Here is a 13350-nt window from a genome sequence, read left to right on the forward strand (position 1 = left end):
TTTGTGTTTGTGTGGGTGATTTCAATGAATGCATGAGGCATTCGATAACTGCCTGCTTACAGGAGCATGAGCCATTGCTGATGGTGACAACTTTTGTACCACTCGAGAAGGCGCCACCTCAAGTGCGTATGAGTCATTGCAAACACTTCAGGCTTTTGCTATAATATCAGGGAACAATAATGTCAGTAAGAGGGTCCGTAAAGTATCAGCGACCATGACAAGTAACGTACCGAGGCAATCTATTCCTGTCACAGCAAGCGGTCAGCTGAAGTGGATGTATGTTGAATAATATTGCTACGTAAGTGTTTACAATGACGAAGAGGCGAGCAGTGAGAAGACGACGACGACGATTGGAGGCTAGCGCGGGCTGTTGCCTCTTCGGCAAGTGCGGCGTATTCCCTTGTAACTATGCATGTATATAGCTTTTCGTCGGTGTCGTCCTACGTAACATATCTGGTGGAGGTGGACGTTCCTTGCACCTCGTCACGGAGCTTCGCAGTGGACGGTACGTCGAGACTTCCTTCATGGCTCCCGGCAACGACATATCGACTCCGCCGGCTCTGACACCTGCAGCCACTTCGACGACCTACATCACTCTACCCGCTCCCTGTAATCCTGACGTATTCTCGGGAAAATAGGGGGAAGACGTCGATGACTGGATCAGCCTGTACGAACACGTCAGCTGCAATAACCGGTGGAACCTTACTAGCATGGTTGCCAAGGTAGTCATTTACCTTGCCTTGATGGCACACCTCGAGTTTGGTTTCGGCCGCGCCAGTTGCGATTCGCTTAAGCAAAAGCTCCGAGACTTGTTCGGCAACCCATGCGGTCACCAACTTGCCGCGCAAAGGGCGTTATCCGGCCGCGTGCAGACGACAACAGAACCATACGCCATGTACATTCAGGAGGTCTTGGCTCTGTGCCGCAAAGTTGACGTAGACATGAGTGAGTCCGACATGGTCTCCTACGTCCTCAAATGCATTGCCGAAAACACCCTCAACTTGCTCGTTTTTAACAACATGGCGACGGTGGATGCAGTTATAAAGGAGTTTACCCGCCTGGAACTCGCTAAAAACCGACGTATTGACCAACAATTTGCCCGTCTGCCAAACACCCCAGCGACATCTTCCTGTGTCGACGCTGCTCGTCCCGCCAACACTGGCGATGTTACCTGGATATACCGGCGGGAGATTGAGGCCGCCTATCCGGCTGCCTTCCACTCCAGCCCCTCGCACCTGCCGTCATGGTTTCCCTGATCCAGCAGTTGTCCACCAGGAATTCGCAAACATGGGTCTTCCCACCATCTGCTCGGCCCATCGTCCTGATAACCACCTGGCTTCATCGATTCCGTCCCGTCCCGCATCCTAATGCCCACCACGTTTCTGCAACCTATTTGAATGGCCCACTGCTGACGACAAGCCCATTTCTTTTCAATGCCGTCGAATCGAGCCATTTCTCCGCACTGTCACAGTCGCTGGAGTTCCCCGACCCGGTCTACTTATACTGACTACTCTCGCCCCTCATGTGGCCTTTGTCGTCCCTATGTCACACGCTCCGATAATGCCGCCACTGATTCTCCTGCGCCGAACCGCGCCTATTCTCGTTCGCCTTTGCTCCAGCGCCGACAATCTCGCTCTCCCCAGCCACGTCGCTCCATTTCGCCGAATCCCTTCGGACGCCGCTGCCATCCGGAAAACTACACGATGCAGTGCCTCGAGGCACTGCATTGCTCCCTACGCCGCCAAATCCTCTACTCACGTTGCCCTCTCATCTGAACCTCCTTGACGTGCAAGTCGACGGTGTTTCTATATCTGCTCTTATGGACATTGCGGTGCATTTGTCGGTAATGAGCGCTGACCTTCGCAACCGCCTGAAGAAAATAATGACGCCCGCCACGACGCCTGTTGTCCGTGTCCTCGATGGCGGAACAGCCCCCGTAATTCGAATGTTCGCCGCCCGCGTCTCCTTCGCCAATCGCTCCGCTGTCGTGCTATTTAAAGTCATCGCCTACTGTCGCCACGACATCATCGTCGGCTTAGACTTCCTCTCCGCACATTCTGCTCTAATCGATTGTTCCGCCCTTACTCTCCGCCTTGATCTGCCCGTTCCGGATCCCGCTGAACCACACCCCAGTCGCCTCAGTTCCATCGACTTCGTTCGCTTGCCACTTTTGGCACTGACTTACGTTGACTTAGTGTCATCCCCACCAATGCCCGACGGTCACTACATTGCGGCTCTTATGCAAGACATCCTATTTATATGTTGGAAAACAGTACCTCATACGGTTTTATCTATTACGGTGAATCGCGTCTGCCTGCTAGTGGTCAATTTTGGCTGGACGACACAAGTGCTGCCACGCGGGATGTCTCTGGCCCAGTTTTGCTCATTCGAGGATCACTCAGTACCATCTATTGCAGTAAACGACAATTAAGCTGATCCTCCTTTACAACCGCAGTCGACAACTTGTACCATCGCCGACTTACAGAAAATGATTGCGCCCGACATGCCGCCGAGAACGCTCGTGAGCTCTACCGCGTTCTGTTTTCCTACCACGATGTTTTAAACTTTAACGATCGTCCTTTGGCCCAAACTACAACTGTTAAACATCGCATTAATACCGGCGATGCCCCTCCTATTTATCGCCGCCCGTATCGAGTGTCACCGGCTGAGCGTCAAATTATTCACGCAGAACTTCGCAAATTGCTTACCAAGAACATTACTGAACCGTCAAGCAGTCCATGGGCATCACCTGTTGTACTGGTAAAAAAGGAGGATGCCTCATGGCGCTTTTCCTTGGATTATCGGCACCTTAACAGGGTTACCAGAAAGGACGTATATCCCCTACCTCGGATTGATGACGCCCTTGACTGCCTCCACGGTGCTCGCTACTTCTCCTTTATTGACCTTCGCTCCGGCTACTGGCAGATTACCGTGGACAATCTTGATTCACGAGAAGGCTGCTTTTGTAACACCCGACGGTCTTTATCAATTCAAAGTGAGGCCGTTCGGTCTATGTAACGCTCCTGCCAGTTTTAAACGCATGATAGACTCCCTTCTTCACGGTTTCAAATGATCCACGTGCCTGTTCTACTTGGACGACGTTATAGTATTCTCCCCAACGTTCCCTACGCACCTCGAGCGCCTCTCAGCAGTCCTGGAGTTTTTTCTTCGAGCGGGTCTGCAACTCAACGCATCGACGTGCCGATTCGACCGTCGCCAGATTACCTTCCTTGCATATCTCGTTGACGCGAACGGAGTGGAAGCGGACCCAGGCAAAATCCATGCTGTTACGCACCTCCCTATTCCGAAGTGTGTCAAGGATGTGCGCTGCTTCATCGGCCTTTGTTCGTACTTCGGCCGTTTCGGGAAAAATTTCGCGGCCATTGCACGACTACTAACCAAGTTCTTGATAAGTCGCCCCTTTCCAGTGGGGTGATAGCGAGGCCTCTGCATTATCGCATCTAATCGGCCTTCTCACAATGCCTCCCGTTCTGGCCCATTTCGATCCTTCTGCACCTACCGAAGGGCGTACTGATGCCAGTGGTCACGGAATTGGCGCAGTACTGGCCCAACGCCAGCGTGGCGACGACCGTTTTATCGATTATGTCAGCAGGCTCCTCTCACCCTCGGAGTGCAACTATTCCATCACTGAGTGTGAGTGCCTTGCCCTGATTTGGGCGGTTGTGAAGTTCCGCGCATACTTATATGGCCGACACTTTTCCGTTGTCAGACCATCGCGCACTTTGCTGGTTATACTCAACGAAAGGTCCTGCAGGAAGACTTGGTCACTGGCCCTTACGCCTCGAAGAATATTCGTATACTCTCACCTACAAATCTGGCCGACTACACAAGGACGCTGACTGCCTGTCTCGCTACCCGGTAGACGAGCCTGACGGCGCCGATAGAAGTACCGCCAATGGCATTTTCGCTGTGTCTGCCTTCGTTGATATCGCCGATGAGCAGTACCGAGATCTATCCCTGCGAGCACTCATCGAGCGTCTGCCCTCTACACCGACCGATGCATCCGTTCGCCGATATGTCCTTCCGGGCGGCATTCTGTACCGCAGTAAGTTCCTCCCTGACGTATCTGATCTTTTTCTTGTCGTGCCAAAACGTCTACGACAGACTCTGCTCTTTGAGATGCATGACGCACCTACTGCAGGACAACTTGGGGCAACCGCACGTACGACTGCGTCCACCGCCGCTTCTATTGGCCTGGTCTCGCTCGCTCCGTACGACGCTATGTTGCCACCTGTGATCGCTGCCAGCGTCGGAAAGCAACTCAGGTGCTACCTGCCGGTCATTTCCAGCCGATCGCCATTCCTGTGGAACCGTTCTTTCGTGTTGGATTGGACCTCCTTGGTCCCTTCCCTAGGTCATCCTCTGGGAACAAATGGGTAGCCGTCGCAACTGATTACGCCACCCGATATGCTATCACGCGGGCTCTCCTACCAGTTGCGCCACTGACGTCGCGGACTTTCTCTTGCGTGACATTATCTTACTTCATGGCGCCTCGCGACACCTGCTTACTGACCGTGGTCGTAACTTCCTCTCGAAAGTTATCGCCGACATTGTGCGTTCCTGCTCCCCTCAACACAAGCTGACTGCCTCGTACCATCCTCAAATCAATGGCCTGACAGAGTGGTTAAACCGTACTCTTACCGATATGCTCTCCAAGTACGTTTCCAAGGACCACAACGACTGGGGCATTGCCCTTCCTTAAGTCACATTTGCGTACAATTCTTCCCGGCATGGCACTACTGGATTTTCTCCATTTTAGCTACTTTACTGTCGCGAACCGACCTTGCCCCTTGACACCGCACTTCCTCCTCCTGCGATCTCAACGAGCGAGTATGGGCACGACGCCATCGCCCTCGCCGACCATGGACGCAAGCTTTCCCGTCCTCGACTGACAGCTTCGCAAACCACTTAGCAGCGTCAGTAAAACGTGCGCCACCATTACGTGCAGTTTTCGCCTGGTTCGCTCGTGCTCCTGTCGTCGCCCTCTCGTCACGTCGGACTTTCAGAAAAGCTCCTTTCGCGATGCACAGGGCCCTACCGCGTGCTGCGCCAGGTGACGCCTGTGACGTACGAAATTGCTCCTGTGTGTCCAACCTCATCCTATACTCTGGCATCAAGTGATGTCGTGCACGTCAGTAGGCTTAATACCTACTACACGGCTTCCGAGTCCGGCCTTTAGTCGCTCCGGTGCAGCCCTTTTGCCGCCTGGGGTATTGCTACGGAACAGTGTTTAGAATGACGAAGAGGCGGGCAGTGAGCAGACGACGATGATGATTGGACGCTAGCGCGGGCTGTTGCCTCTTGGCGAAGTGTGGCGTATTCCCTTGTAAATATACTTGTATATAGCTTTGCGTCTGCGTCTTCCTACGTAACAATATACTAAATGAAGAATAGGAAATATAATCAGAAACTATTAAGTAGAGTTCTAAAATACTGCTTTACGAAATTATACATCTTTCATTCGTCTGCACCGAGTTGTGCTTTGACTCTCGGAGGTTACTATAGAGAGCCAGTTATCCTACAAAAATATAAAAATAAGTTGCGGTGTAGCGGGCAAAAAAATAGTGAGGAGCCTCGCGATCCGCAGTCCTAGTTGATTCTCTGCGTGAGGTCTCCATGCAGCGTTAAAGAACATATTGGTTGGACAAGCACAAGGCAGAAACCAAGGCGGAGGTGATCAACAGAAGAAAACAGCTCACGTTCTGTTGGGTGAGCTGGTGAAAACAAAGTAATTACAGCCAATAGTACGGCCTTGTTACCTTGAAAAACACTGCTAGAGTGTCGGCATTGTGTGCTCAAGCGCCGCTACCATAGAGCGCGCTGAATATAAGAAAAATGAAATGGTTTATATTTCCCGCACAGCTCATCACTCTTTTGTTGTTGCACTTTGTCAGATGTTAAAATTTATGCCTAAATGTGGCCGGTGGGTATTTTTTTAAAGTTTAGCTTAACGCATTCGTAAACGCAGTTCTCTTCAATAAACGATGTGACTTGACCAAATACACTTTAGGTCAAAGCGTTTATTTTTTATTCCGCAACCTAGACAAGCCAACGTTCTTACTATACCATTGTAAAACCGTAGGACATTACTTTTGAAATACGTTTCTGTCGAGGTGCAGCTTCGTTGTTCACATATTAATGTGATAAAACAGGGGCGTCCTAACGTTTGTTGACATATGGAGTGCCAAGCAAAAGGGCTCCGGAATCGTACACAACCTTTTACATAAATTTAAAGTTGAGTGCTGACGTCTCATAGTCACTAAGCAAGAGCAAACCATTCCTACTGGCTCACTACAGTACCTTGCGAGCTAAAAATCACGTTATCTTTATATACCATCCTACTGTGAGTTTTCCTCGTATGCTTTAAACCTAACGTACCAGAAGTAAGGAGCCCGTCAGCTGAGCCATGGTTGCTGCCCGGTGTCTCTCATTGGTCTTCCTAACAGGCAAGCCGTTCGTTCTATGCTTCACTTCTTCTGAATTTCTCCTACTCTATAGATTTGCATTATACTTAAAAACCATTATTTCTGGCTATGAAAGAAAAGTTAATCATGTCGTAGCTGCCAACTTGCATTAGTGGAAAATTAGTCCGTACTAGCTTGACATCGTGGTCTGCGCCTTTTTCTTCCAGAAAACAGAGTTCCCGTGGTTGAGTTGAGGTCGCATGAGGGTATATGCCGAAATATGACTTTGCAAACAAGTTTGCAGCCATGTTAGAATAATGATGCTCTTCTGTTACTATGGGCCCAAATATAGGAGCGTATAGTTGTGCGTATATAAGCGTATAGTAGTGCATCAAAGAGAACACTTTTCGTGATTTCAGATTTTAGTGACATAGATATTGATTTAAGGATGACACCATGCTCAGCGACGCTAGCGCACGCGTATTCCGACTGTAGCTTTGACTACGTAGCAACAGAAAGTTCTCCAGGTGTTCAAGGAGAAATGTTCATCACTATCTAATATATTAGTTTCTTGAAAAAAGCGACTGATCAAATCTCATAAAAAGAATGATGCTTACTAACAATTATACTGGCAGCCACCCGTTATTTCGACTTATGTAAGTAACCTATGTAAAATATAAATTAGTAAATATTCTTTCTGTCATGCCCATGACACATGCAATTAGTGAATGTTCATCGTAAATCAGTGGTACAGATAACGAGATTTTAATTATCTCCCTCTGATAAACGAGCACGCCTGGTTTGTTACTGTAGCCATTTCTTTCTCACACATCCTAAGAAATGTTCTTGCTATATTGAATACGATGCTTATTCTACGCTCCCATTTGCAGTAGAGCGTATTGTGGTAATGTATGAGGAAAGAAACAATACCGTAAATGAAAACAGTATGTAGGCCTTCCAGACAACGTTGAACATGCAGAAAGTAAACAATCGCAGCTATCGTACTATTGCTTTTTTGTTGTGTTAAACATTTACTAACATAGTGGGATGGTCCGGATTTTTCCACGGGTTTCAGACATCATACAGGAAGACCACGCATGCGACAAAACGCATAGTAACTGATTTACGTTAATAAAATTTCACATCTTTAGGTTTTTGCACACTGTACGGTATCTAATTCAGTTCACACTTTGAGAAATGTATGCTTGAGTTGCTTTCACCAGGCGGCGTTTGCTGTTCGTCTCAAGCCAGAATAAATTCCTCCCTCAGCACTTGATCTTTTATTGCGCTAAACATATCCAAAATTTATTCGTAAGACGAATATGGAGAAAAAAAATCTTCATTCATTCGGCCAATCGGGAAAGAAGCAACAGCTGCGAATTCCTTCAATTGTCCCGTTAAAAGCTACTGCTGCCTCATACACCGGTACTGCGCAAGGCAGTTATCAATCATTTTAAAATTTGTAGAAACGTGTGACAGCTTACAGAAAGAAAGAAAAACAAGCGTACATAGGACACACCCATACGTGTGACTGGAACAGATATTTGGAAAGTTATGGTACGTAACAAATATGCACCCTCTCTGCAGGTTGCAAATCTTTAAGCAAGCAGTAAGCACAACATGCCCTCTGTGCCGCTTTCACCAGAGAGACTTTAGAAAATCATTTGAAGTGCCGCGAAGTGTATATTTCTCCGGTTTGTCACCGCTAACCTTGTGCTCGCTTTTTAATGCACCATTTAAAATTTTGTACCGCATACAAGCATTTGAGGTAACTTCCTGAAGTAAACTAAATGACTATGCCATCGGCCTGAAGCAAGTATTCTGGGAAGCCCCGACTCGATTACTGCTCACACATAAGTGTGTACGCTACATGGAAAAAATGTCGTTAACATCTTTCAGAGCTCGGTGAAGATGTCTATAACTGCATGATATTTCACTATGAATGACCAGGCTGTTTTATAAAACATGAATGTAATGCAAGTTACCCGACGACAGGTACTCGGTGCATTCTACGGGTACCTGCGTACGCCTGCATAATGTGTTGGCCACCGCGGAGAGCCTTTGCGGTTGACTTGACAATATTATGTGACATCGTAGGGAAATTGTTTATGCACTGATCTATTTTGATGCGCTTTTCGCTGCCCTAACCTGCCCCGTTTTGTTTGTGACGCTAGAGAGAGACCGAGGCTTTTGGGTGTACTCAAGCTTTTAGCACCTTTCCCTTCCATAACACACTTATTAACTCTGTTTGCTGAGTGATTTCTACCATTCTATCCTTTGTGTGCATTGTAGAAGTCGAGGTCGTCTAGAAATTTATTTATATTTTTTCTTTCACAGTACTATGCGGAGTGCAGGATACAGGTTGTGAAGGTAGGTGAAGAAGTTATGTACGATCAATTCATTGCAGTATTTTACTCATTCACGTGGTGATATATTTCTGCCATCATGCCGCCAGTAGAGGAACAAATATGAAGCATTCTTACAATATTGAATTGCGCATGCAAAGAAAGAAAATATTTGAAGTTTCAAATAGTACTAAGGATCCAAGAGTAACAGAAATGGACACCATTTGCCCATATTCGAAATAATAAAAAAAATTTAATATTTCAGGCTAAATCAAAAGACTCGAAAATATTTACCTAAAATCCTGGTTCTTTCACCGATGTTATACGATGTTTGTAGTACGTTATCCCGACATGCTCGGTAAAATAAACAAGGCATTTTCGTTCATGTTTGTTCTAAACGAGAAGAATGTTATCGGCAATGTGCAGTCGAAGTTGAAACTGTGCAGACTAATTGGAGTAATAGCAATATATTCCAATAGCAATATACAAACCATTGGAGCAACTCAGAAATGAGCGTCGTGCAACACGATAAATAAAACCCCGACTATTATCAAATATAGTGAAAATGCGGAACAAACTACGTTAAATGTTACCGCTAACTAAATCGTGTGTGGACGACAAACTCATGGTAAAATATTATCTACCGACTGCTCGAATGCGTTGTACGCGGGCAAGTTCATACACGCGCTAGTCATACGCGAACACCGTTTTAATGTAAGTAGTCTAGCTACTGCCCACTAAAGTTCCTCTTGGAACTGCTTGAAAGTTACAACATCATTGGAAATCGAATTGTGATACTGCAAGGTAGCGAAAATCTGCTCTTTTCTCTACTAGCGATAGATGACCAAGCGTTTCCGTTTAGTTTCCTCATAATGCGACCAATGTGAGAATGATAAACTATTCATAAATACGGACGTTCTACATTAGACAAAAAAGCTAACCGCAAATGAAAACTGTACGCTTTCTTTCGATAAGTATATAATATTAACAAAACTAAACATGTTTGAATACCTCATAGTTCGTTGAATACTTCATAGAAAAATTGGACGTTTCAGGATTCCAACCTGGTAATGCTGCCCCAAAACCCTTAAAAAGGCAGGTGTCAGAACTGAAGGATTCTAAATGCGGCGTGGATCAATTTAAGTTCAATTTGTGAACTATACGTGGCGGCTCCAGCGATGCACTAAGAAATAATCCGCAAAATGTGGCCAGAACAATTAGGCGTTGTGTAGACTTACGCCTACTTTCTTAGCTTTGTAATGGAGTATGACACATCATTAAAATTTTTTGGGAAACTTCACCGTGCTATAGCAGTATAAATGAAAGCAAGTGCGTAGCTATGCTTGGTGACCAAGTTATCATTTCCACTACTTCAGATTCCCTAATCAGGTGTAACGGTTGCACTAGCCATAGATTTCTTCTTTATTTGCCGCAATGCTTTCTTTTACTTTTTTTCTAACCACCACAAAGAGAAATGTTATCTACCTTGTGCAATGTGTAGGCGCTGCACAAGAACCCGTCGCACTATTTGTTTTTTGTTTCTATCAACGGTAAGCCTTGCAGTTGGCCATGCGCAATTCCAACAATTATGGAATGCCCAATACTTACCCTAGCGATGTGTACCAGAAACTACGCTATGTACCGTGTTGCATCAGACGTGCGTTGTCTTTGGATACTTACAAGAGGTAGCTGCTTTTACGGAATTTTAGCTTCACTGTGCAACCTTGTCAAGCATAACTGGTACAGTGTTCAATAAACTAGAGCAAACGCTTGTCTTGACATGCTGTTTCTGATTACAATAAATCTTACCACGAGGAATTAGAAGGTCGCAATGAGAAATGTATTCACTTTTTCTTAAAAACTGACTAATGGCGCAGACATCGGGCTTTTCTCTCGTATTCGGAACGTATTTCGTCCTTCATAATTGACTTTTCTTTAACAATATCAGATGCAACAATTGTACAGCATTGCGCACAGACCAAACCGTTTTTTTTCGTCCATGAAAGAGGTAAATACAGCGATTCTCTGAAGGAATTCAATTTTTTACATGCAAGTGGATTTCAGCGTAGGCAATATTACCTTTTGAAGGAAGTCTAAATATGTCAAAGTTATTGTTTATAACTGCAAAACGGGAAGGCAAGTGGGAAATTTTCACCTCGGTAGTAATAGAACTTTCTAAATCTGCGATCTGAGAACGGTTTAGTCAATAAATTGAGGAAGCTCTTCAATATATCTAACTGAATTTAACTGAATTCTGGCGCTTGACGTGTCCAAACCACGAGTTGATTATGAGGCATGCCTTAGTGGAGGACTCCAGGTGAATTTCACCAACAGAGAATCTTTAACGTGCGCGCCAACGCACGGGACAGGTGCGTTTTTTGCATTTCGCCCCGATCGATATGCGGCCGCCGCGGCCAGGACATGGTACCACGATCTCGTGCTTAGCAGCGGCACACCATACCTGCTAGGTAACCACAAAGGATTTAAACAGCCGAAACCCACAAACCTCTAGGAAGATACCTCGGGTACACAAGTAATAATGTTCTGTGTCATTGTATTATTATGTTTGGGTACAATCTGCGGATTCGCTCCTGCGATTATTTCGCTACATATTATCAGATTTTGCATTTGCAGTTTAGCCGAGTATGTGTCAAAATAAAGTATCATCCGTCCTTCAACGTGTAAGGTCATTCACTCAGAACGCTGCTTACCCCCTCCGTACCCCCGCCTGTTTTCCCCCATCGATATAGAGGTTGTACAAAACTGTGTTATCAATTTCAGCTTTTAAAATTGTGTTGCGTTATATTAATTATTGTCATTATGTTTTTTTTATATTTAGGAAAGTCTGGCACGACAACAAATCTAGGTGAGTTCATTGGATCTTCAGTCGCAATCATCTAATATCAAGGGCGACAGCTAAATAGTGGTTGCTAAGTATCGACAAGGGCTACCTTTGTGAGCAAACAGACAATTGGCCAGATCAAAAATTACTAAGAAAGCTAGAGCTATAGGGGCCACAGCGGTCAGCAGTCATCTCACTGATCTCAGGGTAAATGGTCGGACAATTATTACTATTGTGCCATCGTAGATTTAGGTTACCCATGAGGCCGTATTCTGTAGCGGTTCGCTTTGGAATCGGTTCGGTCTGGCTGTTGCCATTGGTCGGCGCTTCGTTGTCGTCATCCCTGGTGCGCGGGACGACAAATTTGTTGACGTCACACAGGTCAATCATTTGGAAAGAAACCGGTTCCCTGCTACGAGAGCAACGGCGGAGAAGTGGTTCGCTCGAGGGTCGCGCGCGGTGGCGAGCATGATGTCGAGGGTTGCTAGGGCAACCGTGGCTGCCGGCTAGTCTCGTGCCAGCTGACGAGCTGGCACCTAGACGAGACGAGACAGAGACGGCAATGGCGGCTCCTTTGGTTGTGCTGCTCGCGAGCGCCGAAAGACAACGACGCGACGAGAGGCAACGACGCGACGCGTTCGGCATGGCCGAAGAGTTTCGAAGGCATTTTAGGCTCTCCAAAGACATAGTGCGACGTCTTTGCAATGAGCTGGAAGAACATCTCGGACCTCAAAGATTTCGTGGTGTCGACACTACGATGAAAGTGCTGTGCGTGCTGCGGTTTGTTGCTACCGGGAGCTTTCAACAGTGCGTCGGGAATGAAGAAGCGATTACACTGTCGCAGCCTTCGGTCAGCCGGATCATTACAACCGTCTCCAAGGCCATTACAGTTGTCTGCAAAGAAAAAGGATGGGTAACATTCCCATCCACGGCGCAACAGAATGCCGCCGTCAGCTGCTGGCCCAACACACACGAGGCCTTTGCTAGGTAGGGGTGGTCCTCGACAAATGAAACGAGTATTTGGCGCTGGCTCCCTGAAACATGATGACGCAGGCGCCTGTCCTTGTGCGACGACATGGTTTCGGTTTTGGCGCGCGAACAAGTCCAAAACTTAAACAAAGCGAGGCAAGTTGTTTGCATAACATATGGCACACCACCTAGCGGCTAAATAAGAAATCAACACAAATAAAATTACAGCTCCCAGTAGCCGTCTGCGCCGCAAGCTCACACTTATTACTGAAATTTATATTTGCAAGTGTTCTATACAAACCAATGTTTTTTTTTTTCTCAAACCAGCAACATCCTTCAATTGCTATACCGTCACCCAAGAACAAACAAAAATGATGAAGTGATCTTCCGGCAGACTGCCGCTCGTTGATTGGTTCCCCTCACGCCGCCCCGTTCCACTCTTTCTCCGAGTGACGTAATCCAGACGTAACAGCCAGACCGAACCGGTTCCAAAGCGAACCGCTACAGAATACGGCCCATGAATAACATTTAATCATTAAGCATCATATGGCTGTAAACAAGCTCTCATAGGAATGGTTGTCTTTTTTCCTGTTACCGCTATTTTCAACATCTACAAACACGGTTCCATCGCAAGCGCACCGTGGGTGGCGGTGCCATATGTGCGATAACGGTCACGTTAACTCTGACACACTAAACCTACTCGCAAAAAAAGGCGTGAATGTTTTACAATAAAGTAGTGCTTTCTGTATACTACAGTGCCTGAGAAGAA

General features: G+C 46.6%; 1 protein-coding gene across 2 annotated transcripts in view; it reads left to right on the forward strand.

Moving 5' to 3' along the window:
• Positions 1 to 6271: 6271 nt before the first annotated feature.
• LOC142590277 (uncharacterized) overlaps positions 6272 to 13350 on the forward strand; it is a 39330-nt gene continuing 32251 nt past the window's right edge. Inside the window, exons 1-3 of one of the 2 annotated variants that reach the window (XM_075702261.1) lie at positions 6272 to 6467; positions 8763 to 8795; positions 11610 to 11636. In XM_075702261.1, coding sequence (XP_075558376.1) covers positions 6428 to 6467; positions 8763 to 8795; positions 11610 to 11636 — 100 coding nt within the window. In that variant the 5' untranslated portion in view covers positions 6272 to 6427. The remainder of the gene's footprint in view (positions 6468 to 8762; positions 8796 to 11609; positions 11637 to 13350) is intronic. The other variant, XM_075702260.1, reaches the window with a different exon arrangement.

This window comes from Dermacentor variabilis, chromosome 8 (genome assembly GCF_050947875.1).
Source record: "Dermacentor variabilis isolate Ectoservices chromosome 8, ASM5094787v1, whole genome shotgun sequence".
NCBI lineage: Eukaryota > Metazoa > Arthropoda > Arachnida > Ixodida > Ixodidae > Dermacentor > Dermacentor variabilis.